Genomic DNA, 26,898 nt, shown 5'->3' on the forward strand with positions numbered 1-26,898 from the left:
GCTCTACTATATAAAGCTCTGGCAGAGGGCTCACCTGAAATCTCTGCTGGACACGGAGATGAATTTGTTGTGGCCCTGGATACCTGGAGATGTCTCCCAGGTCTTCCGCCTGGCTGTGGTGTTGTGCCTGACCTACGTGCTCCTGAAAGTGGCCCAGCTCTACAGGAAGAAGCAGGAGATGCACCGAGTGTTAAAGAACTTCCCTGGCCCTCCTGACCATTGGCTGTACGGGCACATCAAAATGGTAAGCTGGCAGCTGAGTGTGTGCGGGATCTGTGTGCATGCTGTGTGTGCATGCACACAACCCCAGGGGTAGCTCAGCTTTCAGCTCTGTGAGCAGAGCAGCTGTTGGGAGGCAGCTGAGCGGAGGTGCAGACAATGGACTGTATATCGACTTGCTTTTCTTTTTATTTGAATCCTTCCTCAGAGGAGCCCACTGTCACTAAAGGCACAGGGGTTATGGGGAAGGGACAGGTTCTCCATAAATAAGAGACTTTTTTGAGTTTTCCTTTAACCCTTTCATATTTTGCTCCTGTAGTCTATAGTCCATGAAGACAGTTTCCCCCCGCTTTTTTTTTTTTTTTTTGAGATTTCAGGTCTCGACTGAACACAAATAGCCCTTTTCATGTTTTGGAGATCCTCCCAGCCCTTAATGCTGCATAAATTAGCAACAGATTTCCCAAGACAAGTTTTTTTCCAGGGGGCGTTGTATGAAAGTTTGTGTTTAGAAAACAAGATGGGGCATATTTGGGAAATAACTCGTGGGATGTATCAGGCTCTGGTGACTGGGGGTTTCAAAGCAGCTTGCAATTGAGAGCTTAGAGAGAAGCACAGCTCTTCTGGTTTCTACCTGCATCCTTAGATCCTGCACGGCTCCCAGCTCCAGGTCTCCGATAGCTTCACCTCCTGCCCTTGCTCCCATACCTTGATTTGTACTCCCAGTCCCCACAATGTCTCGCTGCAGGTCTCACAGGCCGTGCAGGTGCTGCTTTGGCCCTTAGCAGACTCTTCCTCAGCACCAGTGGGTTGTGGGGAGCTCCATGGTGAATCCTGTGGACTTTCGAAGGTCTGCAGGTCGACAAAGTTGGGAGGGACAGTATGAAGATGGTAGTTTGCAAAGGGAGCTGTTCTTTTGGATGGTACTAGTATGCATCAGGGTGTTATTTAGAAATAACAAGTGAAAGAAACATGTTGTGAAATATGCCTTGTATTTCCATTGGATGAAAATCAGCCATTTACATTCCTGCCGGACTTGGCGCGCTTCACAAGTGCTTTGTTTTCCAAGTTCCTTCTGCTTATCAACACTCACTTTTCAGATCCAGTCTGAATAAACAGACATCGCATTTTACAGAGTACTAAAGGTATTTGCAGTCATGGCAACAGAAGAGAAACCTTTACTTGCGGTTTTCTATACTTCAGATGAAATTCAATCCTTCTTTATTCCCCGCTCCACTTCGGAATAATGGGCAAGACCAGTCATTGAAAGCTCAGTCGTTTTTTCTGATGCACATCCTGAATGCACTGTATCCCTTCTTCCCACTTATTTAGTGATAAACAGCAGGCCACTCCTGCTACCGCTTAAAATCATCCCCATCAAATAGTGTGCCAGGCAAGGACAGCACCGCCAATCTCTCTGCTGAATTAGCACAGCTGCTGATTTTTAACCAGGACAAGCCAGACTGCTCTGCTTCTCGTAAAAAGATACAGCACAGTATGATAACAAATGCAATGGAAATGCTGGGAGTGCATTTGCACTCCTTCCACCTAGCTTGCCTCTGAACCACAAACTGTTAGATCCACTACATCACATTTTGAAACTATGCTTCCTCTTTCTGCAACTGGCTGAGGAGAACGGGAGTCCATTCCTGCTTCATTTCCACGTGGACATTAGCAGATACGACTGCCTCCAAAACTGAAAGCAGGTCTCAATTACTCCCCACTTTCCCTTTGCTGCTATTGCAGGATACAGCTGTAATAGTGGTTTCTGTTCTGGGAAGAAAAACAATACATTTGCAGTGGTAAGGCTACCTCCACATGTATTGCTTAATCTAAGCTGCAACTTGGATTCCTATAGATAAAATCCACAGATAGGATCCTTTATTACATTCCTTTCCCAGCTATTACTACAGAGTTATTAGCCAAAATGCAGTTGATACCGGTTATTAGCATGTCTAATCTCTTTGCTATCTAAGCTCCTTCCCTGCATTCTTGCACGCCCAAATTTCACACCCATTTTCAGACACTCCACAGTCCCTGTCTCTCTGAGGCCAAGTAGGTGGTACAGTTTTCAGTCCCCTATTCTCTCATTAGCAAGTCTTGACCCAGCACCCGCTATTCCTTTGCACGTCATAGATCCTGGTATATGCATTGAATCACCAATTTCCCCTTGATGTAGTTTAACAGCCGAGTCAAATGAAAACCATAGGGCTGATCTTTGACTAGAACAGAGAATCCCAGTGGAAGGATCCTCAGTGAGGAAAAGATGAAACATTAACTAGAGAGACAAAGCTTAAAAGTACAGTCTTGAATTTAGAACAACCCTTCCTTTCCCACTCTGTGGGTTGAGCATTGTAATGATCTATTCCCCTTAATTTTTTGCATCACTGCATACCTATTTTTCTGGCTAACTACATTTCGTATTCATCTCGTCATTCAAAACTGTCATGAATCAGGGTAGAATGAATTCCCTTTCCCGAGGTTTTCCCTAAAAAGTTCATGTTGGTCAGCTGCTATCTTTCTTTTCTCTTGCAAGTAAAAATTTGTCCTGGGACAACACCAGCTGGAGTGCCTCTGACCCCCTTTCATTGATTTTCATGTGAAAGTCCAATTGGGCATGTATGAAATAGTTGTGTCTTTTCTTTTGGTGTCCCCGTAGCCCTTAGCTGTGCTCTGTCTTGTTCAGCACTGGCACCAAATCTGTCTCAAGGGCCTATTATCATAGCTGGATAGTTGGGTTGTTTTTCTAGGGGTAATATTTCCAACATTTTCAGAACTGGGCCACTGAGCCTTGTTTCTTGAGATCTGTTTTCCCAGCAATTCATCAGGACTTTGAGGATGAACAGAAAATGCCCACAAGGGATATTATATCATCCTGCACCGTGCATTTCTCCCATCCCCTACAGGCAACAAATGAGGAAGGAAAGTGTTGTAAATGGTTAGCCTCACCCTCTCCATGGTTCACTTCTATGTATCTGACTTTGCCTGTGGTCCACACCTCTTTGCATTCCTTCTCAATGCATTTCCCCATTCCTTATATCCTTGCTGCAAGTCCATTCCTGTTATCAAGTCATCAAGAGGCTTTATGACTACCTGGCTGGACTCATTTGACCACTGTGATCCGCTACGTCACATTTTGAAACTATGCTTGGAGTCATGATTGACTCCAAGATGAACATGGGCCGACAATGCGAGGTCACGGTTGGCAGGGCTAACCGGACTTTGTCGTGCATCCACAGGAGCATCTCGAGCAGGTCCAGGGAGGTGATCCTTCCCCTCTATGCGATGCTGGTCAGGCCGCAGCTGGAGTACTGCATCCAGTTCTGGGCACTGCACTTTAGGAGGGATGCGGACAACATTGAAAGGGTCCAGAGGAGGCCACACGCATGATCCAGGAACAACAGGGCAGACCCTACAATGAAAGACTGCGGGACCTGAACCTGTTCAGCCTTCACAAGAGAAGGCTGAGGGGGGACCTGGTGACTGTCTATAAACTCACGAGGGGGGACCAGAAGGGTTTGGGGGAGACACTGTTTCCCCTAGCGCCCTCTGGCATGACAAGGAACAATGGACACAAATTATTGGAGAGTAGGTTTAGATTAGACATCCGCAAGAACTACTTCACAGTTAGGGTGCCTAGGAGCTGAAACCAACTTCCTAGGGAAGTGGTGCTGGCTCCTACCCTGGGGATCTTTAAGGAGAGGCTTAATGACTACCTGGCTGGATTCATTTGAGTCCAGTCTTTTCTCCCGGCTGGGCGGGGGGTCAGACTTGAAGATCTACAAGGTCCCTTCCAACCCTACTTCTATGATTCTATGAAGTCCTCTACTGCTGGGAGGCCAAGGGTCGAAAGCAAGACCTACAGCTGTGTACAATGTCCTACTGCTCCAGGGGCGGGGAGCAGGGGAGAGGAGTGAGAGTCCCTGTGAGACTCTGGAACACCAGTTGTGGTGTGAATTAAAACTGCCCCGGTGAGGGGTGCCCCTAGGAAGGGGGCAGAGAGAAGGGACCACAGTGGGGGAGAAGACTAGAGGGCTGGGAGCTCGGTATGTCTGAGTATATAGAGTTGCCCTGGAAGAGGCCAGGGCAAGCTTAGAATCAGTTGGGTAATTGGCTGGCCACTACCCCAGTGAGGGTTGTGGGAGAGGCCCAAAAGATGGTATGTCTGCCACCCAAGGTATGAGCTATCTAAAGCCTATGGCTTAAGGGGCCTGCACCAAGAGGGAGCAAGGCAGTACAAGTTGCTGAGACGTGAAAGAGGTGCTGTGAGAGGGTGGAGTGTGAGAGGCCCTAGTGAGAGGAAGGCAGTATGAATGTGTGTGTGTCTGAGGCCTGACAATGAGGCCTAAGCTTGGTCCACCTGTAGGTTGGGAGCACTGTCATCTGGTTGCCATCTGCAAGGTGTGGGTTGCGGTGTAGGGGAGAAGCAGAGCCACAGATAGTGTCTCCTGGCATCAGGGCAAGAATGGCCAGCCTCCCATCTTAATTAATATCTTAATTAATTAACAACAAGGAATGGCAAGCAAGAATTAATTAATATCTTAATTAATTAATTAAGGTGTGGGTTGCGGTGTAGGGGAGAAGCAGAGCCACAGATAGTGTCTCCTGGCATCAGGGCAAGAATGGCCAGCCTCCCATCTTAATTAATATCTTAATTAATTAACAACAAGGAATGGCAAGACAGGTGGGAGGCGTGCCCGAAGGCAAGTGGGTAAACTAGCACTGTGACTAGTCAGGGAGTCCCACTTTGCCACAGTGCTAAACCAGTGGATTTGTTTCCTCATGCATATAATTTCTCAGCCTTTATTGGGAAACATTTGGCCAATGATTTTACTTTTGAGAAGCCTCCACAGCTCCTGTTTCGGATTTTTTCTTCAATTTGTTTTTAAGTCCTTTTGAAAAGTCTTTTGCTTTTGTTTCAGGTTCTTTTGGTTGTCCTACAGTTCTGCAAGCACCTTCCGTATTTGCAAGGGTGGATCAAGGACGAGGTGGAGGGAGGCGGGCAGCACTGGCATAGTTGCACCCTTCCTTTAATTCTTGCTCTACCCACATTTTAAAACTAACTGCCTGGGAGAGGCAGTAGCATTTCTATTCATGCACCAGTGGGAGAGTTAATAGTCTCCATGGCTTGTTATCATCTCTCTGATTCCTTCTAATGTCTCTCCACTCCACAAGTACTGATGACCCCCTCTCCTTTTTAATGATCTTGATGTTTCATTACTCAAACTATCCTTTCTTCTACAGTTTTGCTTTCTGTTAGCTATTTCTGGGAACGGCTCCCTTCTATTTCATACTCCTGCTGAGGTCTTTTGGGGAAAGTAATATATTTTATTAGATCAACTAAGTAGTTGGAAAAATTGTTCTTTGCAAGCCCTTGGGTGCAAACACACTTTGCCAAGAACAATTTTTCCAACTATTTAATTGGTCTAATAAAAGATATCACATTTACTCAAAGAACCTTGTCTACCTGTGTCCTTAGACCAACACGGATACAACCAACAACTCTATAGTCCTGATGACAGTTTTTAGATCTAGCTAAAAACCTTAACTCAAGTGTGGTAGTATTAACTCAGTTATAGAAAAGACTGACAATGAAGGACTGGAGGCACCATCCAAACCCTCAAGAAGGTTAGAATTTCTTTTGCGATTCTGAATAAGAGATGTGCCTTTAAAGATAATGACTACAGGACTACTGGCACAATACCTTTTAACTATTTTTTGCCTAGTTTGTTGTGGGTTTTTTTCAGCTCAATAAATTATTTGGTAAATTAACGCACATTCTATTAGTTAAATTTGTTTTTGCTTACCTCTTAAACTGAATAGTATTAGCCCCCTAAGATATTAGTAAAGCTTCTAGTTTCTCTTTAACTAGAGAAAAATGTGTTGGGTTATATGTCATGATGTGCCACATCTTCTGCACCCCACTTTTCATGCTCTAATGAGTAACTGTTCCCATCTTGGCCCCAAGCTGAGGACATCTCCCTATCTTGTTTTTTGCCAGCTAGATGACTCTTCACATACTAGAGTTATACCAAACAATTGCCCAGGTTCTAGATTACAGGTTGTTTTGTTAGCAAGAGAAGTTGGTAATGGATTTTGGTATTTCTTTGATGTAATCCTGTTTATTTAGAATGGTCTGCTATATCCATCATACTGCAAGTCTACGTAGCACCAAACAGTGTCACACAAACAAGACCTTTCAAACAACCCAGTCATAAAGCTGGCAGCTCAAGGCAAGCATGTAGCATTATACTTATTTTTTATAGATTCAGAGAAGATGGAAATGTGTACGGTCTTGTTTGGGCAAGAAGTTGTTGGGTGAAGTATGTGTTAACAATGGCTGGAAAACATTTTGACAAAGTCACTACATGTGGTCATCGTCTTGGCTGAGTTTTTTTTCCTATTAGAACTCAAACACCTTCAAAGAAGATTCTGAAAGTCAAGGCAGGTCCCTTTAAATGAAGCTTCCCACTTTGTTGATTATCTCTGGCTGGCATAGTTGGAAGGAAACCTGCTAGTTCAGCAAACAGAAGGCAGGGCAGAGTCTCCTATGTTTTGTAACAGAGATAGTAGTGGCTAAGGTTCACCATGCCAGTACGAGTCAGCTGGGTGTCAAAGTCCAGGTCCCCAACACTCCCAGTTTAGCAATAGCAGGACTTTGGAATGGGGGGAATCTCTTGCCAATCTTCCCAACTTTCAGTTTCAAGGGCCTGCTCTTCAGCTTGTGTACATGGATGTAGCCCCATTGACTTCACGGGAGCTGTGCCAATTTATGTCAGCTGAAAATCTGATCTTACATGTTCACGTAAAATGGATCCTGACTCAGCTACATGGCTGAACTCAGATGGGAAGCTACTGAGCCAAGGTGTATCCAAATGGCTGGGATGATGTAGTTGGGGCTGGTCCTCCTCTGACCAGGGGGTTAGACTAGATGTGACCTCCTGAGGTCCCTGCCAACTCACATTTTCTGTGAAACTATGAAATGTTTCCTGAAAGTGGAGGAAGAAATGGAGTGCAAGTCCGAATTAAGGGTCCCCAGTTGGTAACCCAAGGCAGAGCACAGAGCTAGGGGACTTTTAGAAAGAGCCATTACTGACCAGGGCTTAACCAACACTGACTAGTTCAATCTTTTCTCTTCTCTGCACCTGTGATGCACATCTCTAATGAACAGGGGGCTTGCTGGGCTTCAGACGATGAGAAAAGCCTATTCAATTGTTGCAATATAAAAATCAAAATACACTCTCCTCCCTGGGCCTTCTAGTCCATTGTCTGTTCTGATTATGTCATTTTTCTGCCTTCCTGGCCTCTAAGGATATTCCCCATTCAGAGTGTACTAATAAATATCTGTCTTGAACTCTTATTTCCTTTCATTGAATAACACAGCTTAACCCAGAGGAAGAACTGGACAACACTGAATCCTGGGCACAAAAATTCCCACGCTGTCACCCATTGTGGTTTGGAGGTTTCTTAGCATTCTTGAATATCAACCATCCGGAATATGCCAAAGCTGTATACAGCAGAGCAGGTAAGGAACTGCTTTCAATATTTAAGGATAATTCTTTATATTACAAAATTCGTGAACCGGTGAGAATAATATCCTTGCTGAGTGCTTCCTGTGCCTGAAGAAGAGTGATTGGACCCATAAGCTTGCAAAAAACTTCTTTCCAATTACTCAGTTGGTCTAATAAAAGATATCGCTGAGCACATGTGTTTATGAAGTGTCAGACTCTTGTGTGAGTGCTTTTCTTCAGGTGCAGCTGGTGAACTCAGACTGGGGGGTGGCTGGAGCATCACACAGGAGTGAGGAGGAAGGGGGGTTTGCAGCTGGCTAGGAGGAGGGAGGCTGCAACCCCCTGCTCTGGCTGCACACCCCCTGCCCCTGCTCCTGTGTGCCACTCCACCCATCCCACCAGTCTGAGTTCACCAGCCGTGCCTGCTTTTCTTCCTCATGGTAAGTGGGATTCTCCAGGGTTCAGACCTGGGTCAGGTATTTTCTAATATCTTCACTGATAATTTGGATGGTGGGATTGAGTGCATGTGCAGCACATTTGTAAACAACACCACATTGAACTGAGTTACAGGTACTCTGGGGAGTAGGGCTAGGATCCAGAGTGACCCAAATAGGCTGGAAAATGATCCACTGTAATCCACAATTAGACAGATGAGATTCAACAAGGACAGGTGTGAAATCCTGAACTTGGGATGGAATCTTTGCATGTATAAATACAGACTGGGGAATGACTGGCTAGGCTGCAGTACTGCATAGAGGGACCTGGGGGTTACAGTAGATCATAAGCTGAATGAGAGGCAACAATGCTCCTGTAGCTAAAAGAGCCAAGAGCATACTGGGTTGCATTAAGAGGAGTGTCACTTGAAAATCAAGAGAAGTGATTCTTCCATTCTATTCAATACTGGTGAGGCCTCACCCAGAGTCTTGTGTCCAGTTTTGGGCCCCACACTTCAGAAGGATGTGGACAGTTTGGTAAGAGTCCAGTGTAGAGCAACAAAAATGATTGGCAGCCTGGGAGGCAAGACTTATGAGTAAAGCGTGAAAGAACTATACGGTTATTTAGGCTAGAGAAGAGAAGACTGGGGAGGATTTGATACCAGTCTTCAAATACCTGAAGAGTGATTACAGAGAGGATGGACATGGGCTTTTCTCTGTAGTCATAGGGGATAGGACTAGAAGCAATGGCATCAAGCTGCAGTAGATGAAATTCAGGTTACAGATGAAGAGGAACTTTCTGACTATGAGGATGCTCAAGCATTGTATCAGGTTACCTAGGGAAATTGTATAATTTCCATCCTTGGAAGTCTTCAAGAGTAGATTAGGTAGACACTTGACTGATGGTATAGTCAGGGATGATACTACTTTGAGCAGGGGGGCTGGACCAAATGTGACTTCCTGAAGTCCCATCACCTACTTTTCTATGAACAGAACAGCTGCTATTCAAATAATTTTCCTTTATTTTAGGGTGGAAGTTGATGCAAAAATGAGCAAAAAGAAATGTTAAAGTGGATATATAAAAACCCAAATTCTGTCACTTAGATAGAGCATTAATCTAGATTGAGGGTTGCATTCATGAACAAAAATTTCTGGAGAGAGAGAATACTTAATCACACTACATTACATTTTCCCATTAATAAACAGTTGATAAAAGATGGTTTAGTAGTAGTATTTTTTTTAAAATGAACGGCTATGCAACTGTGGTAGCTAAGTCCAGCAAGCCAATGGATTCCTTAGAGGTATTTAGGATACCTTTTCCTGATGTAGCATCTATAACAAATACTACATATGTCTAATACGCTTGGAAAGTCTGTCAATCATTTATTAATACCTGATAACTAACTATTTATAAATAGAATTTCAAATATAAAGTGCAACATATTTTCCTGCAAACAGATTTTCCCTCCCAGTATTGAGTTTGTTACTAAGAAGAATAAAACTGAGTGCATTTGCATGTGCAAATAATGTGAAGAAATAAACTCTGGAGAAGTTTGAGATGGAGTAAACTATTTCCAAGTGCAGCATCTACACATACACCCAAGACAGCAGCAATTTCAGCCTGGCTGGCAGGGGATATGTACTATCTTACTCCCATGTTTAGTTTACTGCAGTCTAATACCGTATAGCACATGTAGATGGTGACACCAACTCCATAGTCTACTTTGCAGTAAAGCACATGTGTAGACATGGTCACTCGGAGGTACTTTTGCTAATTGCTTTACTACAGCAGGGCCAAAATCTGAAATCTTTCTACAACATAAGGAGCTGCATATTGTCCTCGTGTTCATTTCACTGTAATAACATCTCTTTGTGTTATATTGAATTCCACAGATCCTAAGAGTTTCGTGCCATACTTTTTTGTACTTCCATGGCTTGGTAGGTACTGGTATGTCTTGTTCTTACTTACTCTGTGCAGATATACTGCTATAAAGAACTTTAAAAGAATTTTGTGCTGTGCAAATACAGAGTGGTCCAATGTCCTTGTTGCAACACACAAACACACGCACTCACATGCACGCCAGAGAGGATTTGCTAAAAGAAGTGGGCAAATTAAATGCAGGAGAGTGGGAAGTTCAGAGTCCAATCTGAATCATTTACTTTAACCCAGAGGTGTCTAACTCCTCCAGCCCCAGGCACTGGACTGGTCTGTAGCCTGGATCTAGCTGCACCAGAGTTAGCGAGCAGGACCCGTCCGGTGGGGTGCTGTGAGCAGCACGCTCCAATTCTGCTCTGGGGCTTGCACTGCAGGTGGCAGAAGGACTGGATCTGGTGCCACAGGTGCTGCCCATAGCACAGGGTGCTGGTTTGGGGAGTGTGCTGCATGTAGTACCCCACCGGACCAGCCCTGTACTCAGCCTCGGGGACTAGTCCAGAGGCCTCAACCTATCTGTGTTGAATGTTCCCTATACTGGCCTATGGTGCCAGGTCCAGTGAGACTGGCTCTGCACATGGTACACAGGGTTGGTCCAAGGCCCACAGTCCAAATCTATCCCATAGGCCCCTGTCTTAACTTATCCCTTAAGTCAGTCTAACAAGATACATCAGAGGTTTTGGAATATGTTATCAAAGGCAATCACCCCACGGTTCTGTTTGACAAGGCAGCACAAAGATAAACCAGTGTCCCATCAGAGTTCATTTCCAAGTACCTTTGCCCAGATTAAAAGTAGATGTGCCCAACTTTTTTTCTTTCCGGTTTTCTGCTATATAATATGGGGTGGGGCGGGCGGGTTGAGTCCATATTGACATTTAGTTTTCTGATATAAATGGAGGTTGTTGTCTCCATTTTGACATTTAGTTTTCTGATATAAATGGGGGGGGGTGTTGTCTCCATTTTGACATTTAGTTTTCTGTGAGGAAAATACTAGATGGAACTATCTGGCTTGTTGCTTCAGTTCTGATTTTTTTTTTTACATTGGAATTTTCAAGTCTAAATGGAACTAAACTCAAGTCTAAGTTTCAAGTCTAAAGTAAGCTGCCATTTCATTTTGAAATATCAATTTGAAATATTTTGCAACAAAACTTCCCACAGGAAAACCTCAAGCTCATTTCCTGGCATTTTGAAATGAATGCTCTTCCCTTCGATAATTCTGACAGGAAAGAAAATAATTGCATTGCAAGATGCTCATGTAGAAACCAAGTGCTTCTGTTGAGGTCACCCACCTAAAGAAAACTCTGTCATCATCCTAATGCAAACACCCGACACATCTGCACTTAAGACCATCCATATTAGAGGCTAAACAGGCCACCTGAAATTCATTGCTTGCTATGAAATGATCTAACCAGCTCTTTTATATGGTGACCCCCCAGGAGAAGGATTGCTGGTTACAAGTGGAGCAAAATGGTTCAAGCAACGGAAGCTGCTGACACCAGGCTTTCACTATGATGTCTTGAAGCCTTACGTGAACCTGATGGCAGACTCTGTCAGACAGATGCTGGTAGGAATCGCTCTTTTCCTGTGATGATTTCAATCATCTCCTGCTCCCTCCTCATTTATTAACATTGATCTATAGCTTTAGGGTGATTTTAAAATCATTTGAATCCTATCTCCCTGCTGGGAGGTGAATCAGCCCTAGTATAAGAGCAGTTACTAGGATTTCTGCTCTCTCGTGGAACTCTCTCCCTTCTCACCTCACTCCCTCCTCTACTAGAACAAATGGGAACAGGTGGCCACACCAGATAAGTCAGTGGAGATCTTCCAGCCCATCAGCTTGATGACTCTGGACACCATCATGAAATGCGCCTTCAGTCATCACAGCAACTGCCAGACAGACAGGTCGGGAATGGATCCTCTCAAATGCTGGTGAAATATTCTTGCCAACCTCAAATCACATTCAGTTCAGTATGGGGGTGTGCGACTAGGGCTGAACTGGGTACCAGGTGGATGTCAATGCAAGTGGGCTGAAGCCTAAGGGATTCACCCTTGGGATCTTTGTGTTCTTGAAGTACTGGAGGGTGGCTGATACTAGGGCTGTGTGAAGCTTCAGTCCCCAATTCAAGTCGGTGGAGATTTGGCCCGATTCGGTGGCCGAATCTCTGAATCCAAATCGAATCAGGAAATCCTTTAATCTCTCCAAATTGTTTCAGAGAGATTTGGAAAGATTTGGCAATTCGGACATAGACACAGATCTAAATGTTTTTTCTACATACCTCAAGGTACTACGCAGCTCATGACTGCTGTGGTGGTGGGGCAGATGCAGCGTCCCACGGGAGCATGGGGGGTGTTCCAGCGTGCTCGGCAGCAGACCTGGAAGTAGTTCAGAATCACTCCTGGTCCATTTCTGGGTCCACTGGGGAGCATGCAGGGAGGCTTCTCTGTGCCTCCCTGGCTCAGCAACTGGTGCCGCCTGGGTCTGGGGGGCACCTAGGGTCTCCCTGCGGCTGATCGTTGAGCTGGGGGGAGGCACAGGGAGGCCCCCTGTGTGCTCCCCAGTGGACCTGGAAGTGGACTAGAAGTACTTCTGGTCCACTTCCAGGTTCACCGCTGAGCACGCAAGGGGCTCCCTGGCACTCCTGTGGCATGCTCTATCCACCCCAGCATCGCAGTGATCATGAACTGTGCCTGGTACCTTGAGGTATATTGAAAAAACATTTAAAGTTGTGCCTATGGCTGAATCACTGATTCTCCAAATCGGCATCGAATTTTCAGATTTGGATTTGGCTGAATTGAATTGAGGACAGTGATCCAAATCAACGAGTTTGCACCCCCCTAGTTGATACACCTCAGACAGGGGGATTCACCACCATGTGCCACCTGGATCTAGAACCACTGTTAGGAAATCAAATGCAGAAGCCATGGAAGTACCGATCAAATCAAGAGGTCTTTGATTAGAGGGTGTGAAGAAATTGAGATTTTTTTTGCAGTGTATTTGAGGCACAGAATATCACTGAAGACCAAGAAAAGCTGACTGATATAGAGCTAATTGTGTTATATAGATGGCTGTACCTCCATAAAGACCTATAACTATTTATAAATTAAATAGTTGTACATGTAGCCAGGTATGATTTAGGAAGATGATTTGGTATGTTGGAGAAAACCTATTCCTGCATGTCAGCATTTTGGCTTTCATTTGGATGAATAATTGCTCTGAAGAAAATCCTACTTTATTAATGCTCCTGAATAGCTCTGCTCCATACAACTGGGCACAGGGCTCAGATTTTCTCCAATGTGGGGAATAGGCCATGGTGTTACACTATACTGAGTCAAGATGTTTCCCTGGGTTATTGTTTTTCTATGCTCAGACACAGCCTAATACTTGGGAAGAAAAGTGATTTCTCCCAGGAACATGACATATAGAAAAAGCCCATTCCTTTTTGCAGTAAGCCATGGTGTTCGCTATACCTTTCTGCTGTCTTCTGGATATTTCTCCCAGTGCAGTCCTATTAATTGAAGTTTTTGTCTATCTCCATCCTGACACCGTCTGCAGTGGCAGTGAATATATCCGAGCAATCTTCGATCTCAGCGATGTGGTGTACCTGAGGATGCGGACGCCCTTACATCACAACGGTCTCATTTACTGGTTCAGTTCTCGGGGCCGTCGCTTCCGTCAGGCCTGCAAAATGGCTCATGACCACACAGGTATTTTCCTGCGTCTTCTTCCCACCTCTGGTTTGGGATGCATGCCGAGATGAGAGCCAAATCCTATAGACTTCACTCAATATTTATAGAACCAAAATTCTCACTGAAATCACTAGGAATTTTGCTAGCTCGGAGATGGAGTTTTTGCAAAGGATCTGGAAGAAACATTTCTTGGGTACAGTTACAATCAGGTTATTTATAGGCACAGCCACAATTATTAAGTATAAAAGTTGTTAATTCATCAACGTCTTTGAAGTGAAGAACACTACACTCTTTTCATCCTCTTTCCTAAAGTAGCAGTACCATTCATGAGCATTGGTAGAACTGGTGAAAAACTCATGAAAGACACTTATGAACTACAGAAACTGGTCTATAGAGCTCATGCCATAAGCAGGACATTCGGTATTCAGTATTTCCTGTGTGTCAATCTTCTGTTTAAAAAAGATCATGCTTTTCAGTAGGGACCAGAAACAATACCAGGTGACTAAAGTGGCTGCACCTAGTATCTGTTAGAGTGAACAGACTGCAACAGTCAATATTTGGAGAGCTCTTTGGTATGAATACTTAAGTATAATTAGGATGGTCACAGCAATTTACACTAGCTAATTTGCTCAAACAAAGGGGAGTTATTCATGATGAGCGTATTAAGAATAAAGAGTGCAGGTGATCCTGTTGCTGGTCTGGTTCCTTGAGGCCAATGGAAACCATGCTGATCGATTCATGTGGTTTCAGTCTCCATGAATCGGAAGGAATCTAGTTCTGACCTGCTTTGACACCTACATGGATCTAGGAAATCGCTCAAATGGCTATCACATGAGACACATGACTGTCACCCGTTTTCTGATACAGATAAGGTGATCAAAGAACGAAAGAAGGCCCTCAGAGATGGGCTAGTGCTCGAGGAGATCCAGAAGAAGAGACATCTGGACTTCCTAGATATTCTTCTCTGTGCCAAGGTGAGTGTTACAAGCTCCCATGTGACTTATGAGAGCCAAGAAAGGTAACCACTGTGAGACACTTGCACCTGGGAAAGTGGTCTTTCCTGTCTAATTTCTCAGGGGATAAGCTTAACATTGATTGGCCACATTTATCAACAATGCACAGACGTATTTCTCCAATGAAAACCTAGACTATGGAGCACAACTTTCGTACCCATGGTGGAGCTGGCTTTGCATCTCCAGCTGCTGAATTAATGCACATAATCCCTTTTGTGCAGGGATGGCACAGAGCAGCTAGAGTTTTGCTCACATGACCAGTCACCTGGCCATTTTGGGTGGGAACCAAGGCCAGCCTCATTGGCGCACACTTTACGGTCATACCCAGGACCATAGCTGAATAAACTTCATCTGACTGGAGGACTGGTGGCAACATGGTGGGGCTACTCATGGCAGGGTAAGTCCTATAAAATACCACCATTTGCAACCTCCAGAGTAAGGCAAGTAATAGGGTGCCTCAAAACCCTAGCCCTTGCTGCTTTGTGGGTATTTCTTGGTTGGAGAAAGTCCAAGGGACATTGCCCTGTTAAGAACAGCTGCTGAGGGTGCATTTCTATCTGTTGCTGTCTGTCAGAAGCTACAACCATCAAGGCATTGACTGTCTGGATTCAGTTTAGCCTTTGAATACTGTCTCAACAGTTTAAAAGGGGGCTGGTAGGTCCTTGGGCAGCCTCCACTTCTCCATACTCTTGCCAGGCATACAGGTCAAAGGTGTGATGGTTGCAGGACTCCATGAAGAAGATGTATCATGCACCCGACTAGATCTTTTACATATATGTCATGTATATGGATTGGAGGATCAGTGATTGCCTACCATATTCAATGATCTTATCTATGATGTATTTATGCATTTTATTTATATGGAAACAAGCCTTTTATCTGAGCAGTGAGGGAACAGCGACATAACTGTCTGAGCTGACTGGATCATGGTCATCTCTTCCTGTACTAAATTTCAATTTTTAAAAAGACATTTCACACCAAATTGAGTCGGGGGAATGACTACTTTTTTTTTTTTTTAAATGAAAGTGATTTCCCCTCTCTCTTCTCCCACCCAAATCTATCCAGTATACATAAAGAGAAATGGAGTTTGGTCTTTACCTAGCAAATAGCTGGATTGCTCCAATGTTTAGGCTTCCAGAACATTGTACTGTACAAAGTAAGGGTATCAGGTATCCCATGGAGCGCTATGGACTGACTTGGAGCCAGGCAGGATCTGAGGAACTGGGAGGCCTGGAGAGGGGGTCAGGAAGGCGAGCTAACAAGAACCATATGGATCTAAGGAATTGCTCTACGTGTCCATCATATGGGAGGCACAACTGTCACCTAAGCCTGATGCAGGTAATGTGATCGAAGAAAGAAAGCAGGCCTTCAAAGATGGTCTCCCAGGTGACATGTTGAAAAAACCCACATATTCTCACCAAGCACTTTGACTACCCCTGGCCTCCTGTCTGAGCAGCTCTGGAAATCAGACAGCATTTGAACAAACCATTTAATCTGAATCTTCATTAGGGTTGCATAGAGCACCCTTTCCCACCCCCCATAGTGGGGGAGCTCTGTCAGAGTGAAGCTGTTGCCCAACGAACAGGGGTATTCAGTGCTCTGCTAAAGCCTGCCAAGAAGTGCAGTAGATATCACCTGGTCCCTTGGGCCCTTTGCACGGGCTGACACGAATGATGGGCAGTGAGTGACTCAGTTTTCCCTTACTTCTCTCTGACCTCCTGGAGGTGTTTCTGATGCAACGAATGCATGGAACGAGCAGTTCTTGTGCTCCCAGGATGGCTAGGCATGCACTCATGTCTGGATGCTGCACAGGATTTCCCTATGCAGAAGGGTTGTGCTCAGGCTGGAGGGAAGATCTGTCCCACAGTAATTAACCCCTAGGCCTTCCTCTGTAAAATGTTTGCTATCTGAGCTTCAAGCAACAGGACGCCTCATAGCACCTTTCTGAGAGAGGCTCTAAACCCTTAATTGAGCCCTTGCTTGCTTAAAGGATGAAAATGGGAATGGATTATCCAATGAGGAGCTGCGTGCTCAGGTGGACACATTCATGTTTGAAGGTCATGACACCACAGCCAGCGGGATCTCCTGGCTCCTGTACTGCATGGCCATGCACCCTGAGCACCAACAGAGATGCAGGGAAGAGATCCAGGAGATCCTGGGAGACCGAGAGACTATCCAATGGTGAGACCTGGCTTTCTCCAACTCCTTCCTCCCTTGAAATCACAACACTGCCATTGCAGGGGATCTGGCAGTTCCAGACGCTGCTGCTAGTCTTCTGGCTTTAGCAATAACTGCTGCTTTGTTATGGCTGTCTACCTTTTAGCCACATAGCCTGGTGGTTAGGGCACATGGTTAGTGGGCAGGAGGCCTGGGTTCCAGGCATCCATCTCTCACGGGGGTTGGGACCCACATTTCCTACTAGCCGGCAAATGCTCTCACCACCAAGTGACAGGTTAGGATTGTCCGGGGCCCTCTCTGGCACTTCCTTGGAAGCTAGCTCCCTCGGCAGCTGGGAGAGGGAGGTGTGTCCAGCCAGGAGGAGCAGAGGAAGAGAAGACGGAGTATGCTCAGAGTGATGGATGCTCTCCTGCAAGGGAGGGGGGACCTGCTTCTAGACAGAGCCCCAGCTCGCAATGGAGCAGAAGGTTTCCATGCTCTGTTTATGCATTTTATCCAATGAACATTAAATGCTAGATGTAGTAGACTCCGAGAGAAGAGCTGGAGGGGATCTGGCCCAGGTCCTGGTGGCTACATAGGCAGATCAATGCATGGCCCAGCTGGGTACAGGCCCAGGGGCCACTACCAATTCGGGGCCCCGGGACCCTCATCAGCAGGGAAGTGAAAGTAGGGTTTTAAACTTGGAGCATTTTTGTCTCCCAGCAGGGAGACAAAAATGTTGCCAAGTTTAAAACCCAGCTTTCACCTTTCCTTGCATCCAGAAGCACAGCCCCTCTACCAATGGGACTGGGTTGGCGGGGGTGCGGGGGCAGGCTGTGGGCAAGCTGACTGGGAGTGCCATGCAGTGCTTCTGTAGGTGGGCCGTGGTGATAGGAGGGCTTTGGAGGGCCTTGGGGGGCTATATCTCCCCCCAAATCACCTTAACCTACATAGCCACCCCTCCCAGAGCCACCACCCACCTGCAGAGGAGTGGCGTGATGCTTCGGGCCCGACCCGGCCCAGGCCGATGAAGGTGTGTGGCCGCATGGACACAGCCAGGCAGCAGTACCCTGTGTGACAGGGGCCGGGTGGGGAGTGAGACAGAGATGCGGGCAGCTAGTGGAGGAGAGGGGCGAGGGGGGTACTTCAGAGTGATTGGGAGTGGGGGAGGGCAAAGGTCCTGTGAGGGGAAAGTGCATGGCTCTGTGTGTGTGTGTGTGTGTGCGCGCGCGCACGTGCACATTTGCATGCGTCTGTGCATCTGTGTGCATGCGCAAGTGCCTGTGTGTGTGCATCTCTGCGTGTGCATCTGTGTGTTTCTATGCATTTGCGTTGCATCTGTGTGTGTGCATCTGTGCCCATCTGCACGTCTGTGTGCATGTATCTGTTTCTGTGTGCACATCTGCATGTGTGTGTCTGTTTGTGTGTGTGCAGCTGTGCATTTTTGTGCGCGTGCATGCATGCGCATGTGTGCGTGCATGTGCGTGCGTGTCTGTCTTCATGACAAGGAGAGAGTTTGTGTCTGTATCCATGTGCAGAGAGTGAGAGTAGAGTGCGTGCCCATCTGTGCACATGCCTGTGGGTGCATGTCTCTGTGTGTGTATGTTTGGCCATAGTAGGGAGCAGGGAGAAGAGGCAGGCATGCCTCCCCTGCCAGCACCAGGAAGGGAAGGGTCCCCTCCCTCCCCCATGCAGCCTAACTTGTGTGGGGGGCAGAGAGTCTCCTATTTTGTTTTTGCCCAGGAACCCAGTACACCTTAATCCACCCCGGGTGGCTAGACCACTTTTCTAGAAAGCAAGAGATACAGGTCTTTTCAGGTTTAATCTCTATGAACTCCATACAAAGACAGGAAGCAAAAGTAGCCTATCCAGTCTAATCACCCTGCCTTTCACTCCTTATAAAGCAAGGAGGAATGGAGGGGAGCAAGGCAGAACATGGCCTTCCCTCCTATTCTGTTACAGCAAAGGTATGTACACACACTGGGGAGGTTAGATTGAGTCAAAAATGGCCATCTGATCTAAGGTAAATTGGGTTGGGGGGCTAGTGGAGGGGCTTGGGGGGGCAAGTGGGGTCTTCAGCTGGATTAGGGAACAAGTAGGATCTGTGGGGGGAGAATCAGGAGTGCTTGCCGGGAGGGATTGGGGAGCTAGCAGGATCTGTGGGGGGGTTGAGGGGCTCTCTCCCCCCTGGGAAGCCCTCCATCTGCGGATGAACAGCCACCCCCAGAAACCAACCCCCGCCATCCTGCCCTCCCATCCCCCACCCTGACTTTACTTCCTTGGCTCTTGGCACTGGTGAATGCTGGTCAAACTGGCACTGGGAGCAACTTGTGGGATGGCGCATTTGGTGTGCTTGCGGGGTGGGGTGGCTGGTTCATGGGTGGGGAGCTTGTCTGTCTGGGAGTCGAATAAAGCTAAAAATAGCCTAGTGCTGGGCATGGGATGCAGGTAGGAAAAGGGCAGCCCTGGGGTTGGGGCCAGCAGCTGGGCTTCCCCAGTACTGGGGTTGCACTGGGAACTGTACAGAAGTTCAGGTGATCAGTCTCGCCTGACCCAATCTAAGTAGGTGCTGTACATGTAACAATGAGGTGAAAATTTCCCTTTGTGTGGCTTAATGGTGTCACATATTACGTGTACCTGAGTTTTGTAGGTTTAAAAGGAATTTGCATCATTGCAAACTAAACTATATCTCGATGTAGTTTAGTTTGCAATGTTGCAGCTTGGAACATTGCAGCCATTAGTCCGCTCACCCCACAGCTGCGGGAGAGGTGTGCAGGCTCCATGGGAAAAAAGGATCAGGCCCCTCACCACTTCCTGCCTTCAGCAGGTGCCTGTGGTCACCAGGACAATCACATGTATACAGTGTTGGTAAGGTTTCAATTTAGGGGTCATAGACTGCAACCTGAAGGACTAAACCCCTATCATGTGTACAAGCGACCAGTTAGACTACCATGGAGGGGCACTTAACTTAGATCAGGTCAGCCATTTTTAGTACAACTAAATTTCCTGAGCATCTCTACAGTTTGCACTTAGTTCTTCCAGGTGCAGACCTTATACTTAGAACCCTAGTTAGGTGGACCTAAGTTAGGTTGGGTGGCCATTTTTAATGTGATCCAACTTCCCGAAATATCTATATGTACCACAAGAAGAAGAAAGCTCATTTTTCTCCCTGGCTTAGTGAAGCAGTGCGTGCTTATAGACCCCCTCCACCACTTTGTGAGGGTAAAGAAGTCCATTTAGAAAATTGGGCCAATAGCTCATCAGCCCTGGTGATGTGTTCTCAGTCTCTGCCTTTGGTTTCTTTCAGGGAGGACCTTGGGAAGATGACTTATACCACCATGTGTATAAAGGAGAGTCTTCGTATTTACCCTCCTGTAGTGCTAGTTGGGCGGGATCTCAGTGCGCCTGTCACTTTTGAGGATGGACGCACTTTACCAAAAGGTTTGCTGAGTTTTTTTCCTCTTTCATTTCTGAACAGGCTGCTGTGTTCAAGCACATTGGTGGTGTTGGTGTTCCTGTCTGGTAGCTGTGTTTTACCTTTTGCTTCAAATGTATATGTAAAATATCTAAGAAGTAAGGGGATTTGATGAGGGAGATACAGGGTCTATTTCCATGAATAAAAGGCAATCCTTGGTTTTAAGCTAAAGATCAAGGGCAAATTCAATCTATAATCTGTTCCACGTATTTTAAAGGGAACGGATGGGGTCATAATGTACAACTTGTTTAAAATCAGGTTGGGTTATACACTGGAGAATGTACCAGTTAAAAACCCCAGCACTGGTACACACATGGTTCACATACAGTAGGACCCTTTTACCTCTAATATCTTCTGTGACTTTATTTTTGGTATTTGTCCTTCTGCTTCTGATGATGATATATCCTCGAAGGTCAAAATGTATCTTTGTTAGAAATCTTTAGCAAACTATCTGTTCTGGCCTTCCCCCTCCTCTCGCCATTCATAAAGGAATGAGATATTTCCTGCTAGAACCTTGTTTCTCAATGAGTTCATAGATAACTACTGACAATGGGGCACAAAAATGAGATTTCTTACCAGTGTAATTCTGCAAGACAAAAGCAAATGAACAGGGCACCACATCATCCTTTTGGTTTTCCTCTTGTATGATAATTTATTTCTCTCTCTCATTTTTAACAGGGTTTCCAGTCATACTGAGTATTTATGGTCTTCACAGAAACCCCACAGTATGGGACAATCCAAAGGTAGTTCTCCTTAGAACCAGGTTCATCTATACTGTGATTTTTCAACCTTTTTTAGATTTAAGGCACCCTGCATGAGACCTGATGCACCCTTTGGAACAGAAGAATTGTTCTATTATTTTTCCACAAAAAGCCTAACAAGTGAAAGCTAAAAGCTGGTATTTTCAAAGAACTGAAAAAGATCACAGCAGGTCAGAATGATCTTGGTGCTATGAATTTCCATTTCACATTTACATTTAGAGGCTGTATTAGTAGCAGTGTTGCCAGCAGATTGAGGGACATGGTTATTCTGCTGTACTCAGCACTGGGGAGGCCACATCTGGAGTCCTGTGTCCTGTGTTGGGCATCTCACTGCAGAAAGGATGTGGACACGTTGGAGAGAGTCCAGTGGAGGGCACTGAAAGTAGTTGGGGGACATCTGAGGGAACTGTTCTTATTTATTTTGGAGAAGAGAAGATTGAGAAGGGATTGGATAGCTGTCATCACCTCCCTGCAGGGGGGCTGCAAAGAGGATGGAGCTGGGCTGTTCTCAGTGGGGGCAGATGACAGGACAAGGAGCAGTGGGCTTACATTGCAGCAAGAGAAGTTGAGGTTAGATAGTAGGAAAATCTTTCTTACTAGGAGGGCAGTGAAGCACTGGAACAGGTTGCCCAGAGCGGTGGTGAAATCTCCATCCTTGGAGGTTTTTAAGACCGGGCTAGACAAAGCCTTGAAAGGATCTTGAGGCACTTCAGGAAGCTGCCTGTTGGCAATCACTGATCTAGCTTCAGGACTAGTACTTCTGGAAGGACTAATGTTCTAAGTCCACCCTGTCTTTTTATGGCAGGAATCACCAAACTATGGCCCAGGGCTGGATCTCACTCATAGAGCCATTGGACCCAGCCTGCGGACGTGGAGGGCTCCAGAAGCAATGGGTTTGACCCATGCTGCAGCCAGGCAATGGGGTCTTTGGCTGTGGGGATGATTTAGGAACAACAACGCTACATGCATGTAAGGGGCTGTCCAGATAACCCTTGAGGTGCCATCCAACCCTATGATTCCCTTGAGCATGGAGTCAGATTCCCTCTTCCTTTAGTCCTCAGGATGGTTTCCCACTTGGCTACCCAATGGCCTAGCTTTAATGCTATCAGTTCTGCCTGGCCATTAGGTGGTTGCCCTCCCACGTAGAAGGTCAATGTTCAAGTCCCCTCAAGGTAAGACCTGGATCTCCAAGGTCTTCTTTGTTCTGGGTGAGTATCTTAGCTGCTGTGCTAAGGAAGGGCATCACCTCCATATGTCAGGTATTTTCGGATGATGGGTTTTGGTTCACTGTGATTTTAGGGCTTAATGTAAACTTTGCTGTAATTCAACATCACCATAGACTCACCAGAGGTGGGTGGACATGGAAGCCTCTGGGGCAGTAGTAGAAGGTCACTTCCCAGCCTGCACAGTTACATAGAAGAAAATTGTATCTCCAAAGAGCACTTAGATGAGTGCACACCAATCAGGAAAATATTGTACTTTGAAAAAGAGGCTGTCACTGGGTGATTATCACACCTAGAAGGTGTGTAAGTGATGCAAGTCTTAGCAATGAAAAGAAGTCAGCTTGCCATACAAATGGTGACCCCTTTTCCTTCCAAAGCCATGGGAAGCCATTGCCCTACATCTCTAGGGAAAAAGTATCAACTTGACTTCAACTCTCATTTACTTATGTCCAAAGAGACTGATTTTTGGACCTTAGTGTTTAGGCAAAGTTGCAAGTTAAATCATGTTGTTGTAACTGAGCATCTTTACAATTTTTTGCAGGTCTTTGACCCTTCAAGGTTTTCCCCAGAGAACTCATCTGGTCGCCATCCCTATGCTTTCCTGCCTTTTGCAGCTGGGCCCAGGTGAAGTATCTCCAAATCCATTGATCACGTTATCTAATTCGAGTTTCTTCTCCACATCCCAATGAATATTGCTGACACCTTTGGTGAAAGCCTGGCCATTTTCAAGTCAATGGGAGTTTGTAATTGGTTTCAAGTGGGAGGGAGGAGTCATGACTTTTTCTTTCTGATCATCCTTCAGAGAAACACCTCTTCAATGCAGCCTCTTTTATAATGGGATCTGGATTTCTAATTTCGGCTCATCTGTCATTTCAAGCATACAAACTTTGAAAACTCTTGAATCCACACCCAAACTTCACACCTCAAGCACATATCTAAATCCAGAGCATGTCAGAATGGTTGTCTCTGCATACTGTCAATAAGGCCCTTACATATGCACTAAACTCATCTCCTAGACCCCAGCCCTTGCCTCTCACTGCTTTTGAGTCTATTGTAAATACTGACTTTTTCTGGTAGACAAATAGGACCTTACCAATTTGTTCCATTAAAAATGCTTTTGTTTCTTTTCTGTCTCTGCCTACCTACATGGCTCTCTGTCCTGGCATGGTAAACTCCTCAGGCCCCAGGAGAGACACACCCGGGCCAAGGGCCAGTGAGGAACTAGTCAGGGAACGTCTGGTGGGACTGGATGTATTCAAATCAGCCGGTCCGGATGATCTCCACCCCTGAGTGCTGCGGGACTTAGCTGCGGTCATTGCGGGACCCCTGGCACAGCCGTACGAGCACTCGTGGGGCTCTCATGTGGTGCCGGAGGACTGGAAGAGGCCAATGTGGTTCCCATCTTCAAAAAGGGAGGAAGGAGGACCTGGGAAACTATAAGCCAGTCAGTCTTACCTTGGTCCTAGGGAAGCTTTTTGAGAGAGTTATCCTGGCACACATCCACGAGGGGCCAGCAGGGGATTTCATGCTTAGGGGCAACCAACAGGGGTTAATCAGTGGCAGGTCCTGTCAGACCAACCTGGCGGCCTTTTACGACCAGGTCACCAAATCGTTAGACGCAGGGGGAGCAGTGGATGTAGTCTTGCTGGACTTTCGGAAGGCTTTCGACACTGTCTCTCACCCCATTCTCATTAAGAAACTGGGGGCTGTGGTGTCGACACCCACACAGTCAGATGTGTCACCAACCGGCGGGAGGGCCGCACCCAGAGAGCGGTGGTGGACGGGGCATGTTCGACCCAGAGGGACGTGGGCAGTGGGGTCCCCCAGGCTCGGTCCTCGGGCCCGCACTGCTCAACATCTTCATCAGTGACTTGGACGAGGGGGTAAAAAGCACCTGTGCACATTTGCTGATGACACTAAGATGTGGGGGGATGTGGCCATGCTAGACGGGAGGAATAGGCTACCATCAGACCTAGACAAATTACAGGGGTGGGCGGATGAGAACAGGATGGGATTCAACACAGACAAGTGCAAGGTGCTGCACCTGGGGAGGAACAACCGGCACCACACCTACAGGTTAGGGAACTCCCCTCTTGTCAGCGCAGAGGCAAAAAAGGATCTTGGAGTCATCACTGACTCCAAGATGAACATGGGCCAGCAGCGTGGGGATGCAACCAGGAAGGCCACCCGCACCTTGTCCTGCATCCACAGATGCATCTCGAGCAGGTCCAGGGAGGTGATCCTCCCCCTCTGTGCGGCACTGGTCAGGCCGCAGCTGGAGTACTGCATCCAGGTCTGGGCGCCGCACTTCAGGAGGGATGTGGACAGCATGGAGAGGGTCCAGAGGAGGCCACCCACATGGTCGGGGGCAGCAGGGCAGGCCCTACGAGGAGAGGCGACGGGACCTAAACCTGTTCAGCCTCCACAAGAGAAGGCTGAGGGGGATCTAGTGGCCTGTTACAAACTAGTCGGGGGGGACCAGCAGGCATTGGGGGAGTCCCTGCTCCCCCGAGCACCGCCAGGAGTGACCAGGAATAACGGTCACAACCTGGCAGAGAGCAGATTTAGGCTGGAGATCAGGAGGCGCGACTTCACGGTCAGGGCGGCTAGCGTCTGGGACCAACTTCCAAGAGAACTGGTGCAGGCTCCTACCCTGGGGGTGTTTAAGAGGAGGCTGGATGAACACCTTGCTGGGGTCGTCTGACCCCAGTACTCTTTCCTGCCATGGCAGGGGGTCGGACTCGGTGATCTGCTCAGGTCCCTTCTGACCCGACCAACTATGAAACGATGAAATTAGCTTCTCTTGGAAAATGCCCAGTTTTTTTCGGGCTCTGTTCCCTAACACCAATATATGACTAGATCATGGGATGGTAAGTTAGGAGACCTGAGATCTTAATCATGGCTCTGCCACTGACTGGCTGGCAGTGACCAGCTGAACACATGTTGAGGATATCATCCATCAATGATTATGATTTGCTTAGAAACTCCCTGTAGGGTGCTAGCAGACAAGGTTTTTTTGGTGAATATGATATCTTTATTAGATCAGCTTAAATAGGTGGAAGAAAAATTCTTAGCAAGCTTTAGGGTTACTGCAGGGTCCTAGGAGGCCTGAGATGTGTAAATGCCATCATCCTGATTGGAAATCGATATGTTTTCTCACAGGATTTCACTTTGATCAAAGCAGAAAATGCCAAGCCAACTCCACTGGGTAATTATTGTGACTCAAGGACAGGTGCCAGGCTAAAGCTCAGCCTAAATAAATTAGCTTCCAAGTTGATAAAAACCAGTCTGGTCTACAGTGGCTGAGAACAGCCTCTCAGTGTTATAATTGGAAGCAACTATCAACAGCCTCGGGATATGTTTCTGGGATGCAAAGGTTGTTTTTTCCACCTCCCTTAATCTTTGTTAGCTCTTGCCTGCAATTAGGGTTGCAATTCTGGAGAGAAAGTCCTCAGCAGTGAATTCATTTGTCCTCTCTCTCTGTTTAGGAACTGCATCGGACAACAGTTTGCCATGAACGAGTTGAAAGTGGCTCTCGCCCTGACCCTGCTCCGCTTTGAGCTTTCAGCTGATCTGAGCAAGCCCCCTATCAAACTACCTCTGCTTATCCTACGGTCCAAGAATGGGATCTACCTGTACCTGAAAAAACTTAGCTGAGACACCAGCAGCCAGGGCAGGGATGGGATATGTTACAGTGCTAATGCTAATGATAAAGGTGCCAAAATTAGAGCTGTGTAGGAATTGGAATTTCTTGGTAGTAGGGGTTTATATGATTACAGGATAATGGGAAAGTAGGGGTATATGGGAGCTCATCTAGTCCAGATGCCTGCTCAAGTCAGGATCATCCCTGACGAAACCAGCTCAGCCAAGTATCTGCCCTATCTGCTCTCTCAAATTTCTAAGGATGGAGTTTCCACGATTTCTCTAGGTGACCTGTTCCAGGGTCAGAAAGCTGCTCTTAATCTTCAACCTAAATTTCCACACCTGCAGCCTGAGGCCATTACTCCTAATCCTCTCCCCTTTGGCCACAGAGAAAAGCCCATCTCCATCATCTCTCTAATCACCCTTCAGATATTTGAAGGCTGTGATCAAAGCCCCACTCTGGCTTCTCGTCTTCAGCCTATACTTCTTTCAGCCTTTCTTCATAAGTTTTGCTTCCCAGGCCCCTAATTTTGCTCGTTGCTCTGCACTGGACTTCTTCAATCTGAAATTTGTTTTCTCTTCCAATTGGTAATGAAGATTTTTAGGAAAAAATTGAAATTTTCTGCAAAATTTCATTTCAAAACAGCAGCTCCTTTTCTTTTTTAAAGTCAGAGCTGGAGCAATTTACTTTAAATATCCCATTCCAGTAAGGCTAGAACAACTCATCTGAAGAGGTGTTGCAGTAGATGTCTTCCTTCGGCGTGTGAAAGGAGCACTGTGCACGTCCGTCTGGGTTGTGTCCACATTTCTTGCATTCAATGAATATAATAAAAAGATCTGCCCACT

General features: G+C 46.4%; 1 protein-coding gene across 4 annotated transcripts; it reads left to right on the forward strand.

Annotated features, from left to right (window-relative positions):
• Positions 1 to 53: 53 nt before the first annotated feature.
• On the forward strand, positions 54 to 26,137 carry LOC149863407 (cytochrome P450 4B1-like). 4 transcript variants are annotated; one of them, XM_090048615.1, is made up of 12 exons: positions 54 to 244; positions 7,600 to 7,741; positions 10,055 to 10,099; positions 11,531 to 11,658; positions 11,872 to 12,023; positions 13,648 to 13,799; positions 14,649 to 14,755; positions 16,785 to 16,975; positions 20,259 to 20,392; positions 21,105 to 21,169; positions 22,952 to 23,034; positions 25,899 to 26,137. In XM_090048615.1, the coding sequence occupies exons 1-12, from the start codon at positions 59 to 61 to the stop codon at positions 26,065 to 26,067; spliced, it is 1,554 nt and encodes a 517-aa protein (XP_089904741.1). In that variant the 5' UTR covers positions 54 to 58; the 3' UTR covers positions 26,068 to 26,137. The 4 variants fall into 4 exon arrangements, with proteins under 4 accessions (XP_089904741.1, XP_089904742.1, XP_089904743.1 ...); XM_090048616.1 differs by having other exon boundaries at positions 11,872 to 11,996; XM_090048618.1 differs by having other exon boundaries at positions 106 to 244; positions 10,055 to 10,109.
• Positions 26,138 to 26,898: the final 761 nt, after the last annotated feature.

Source organism: Crocodylus siamensis, chromosome 5 (assembly GCF_052110815.1).
Source record: "Crocodylus siamensis isolate JL-2025a chromosome 5, ASM5211081v1, whole genome shotgun sequence".
NCBI classification, from domain to species: domain Eukaryota; kingdom Metazoa; phylum Chordata; order Crocodylia; family Crocodylidae; genus Crocodylus; species Crocodylus siamensis.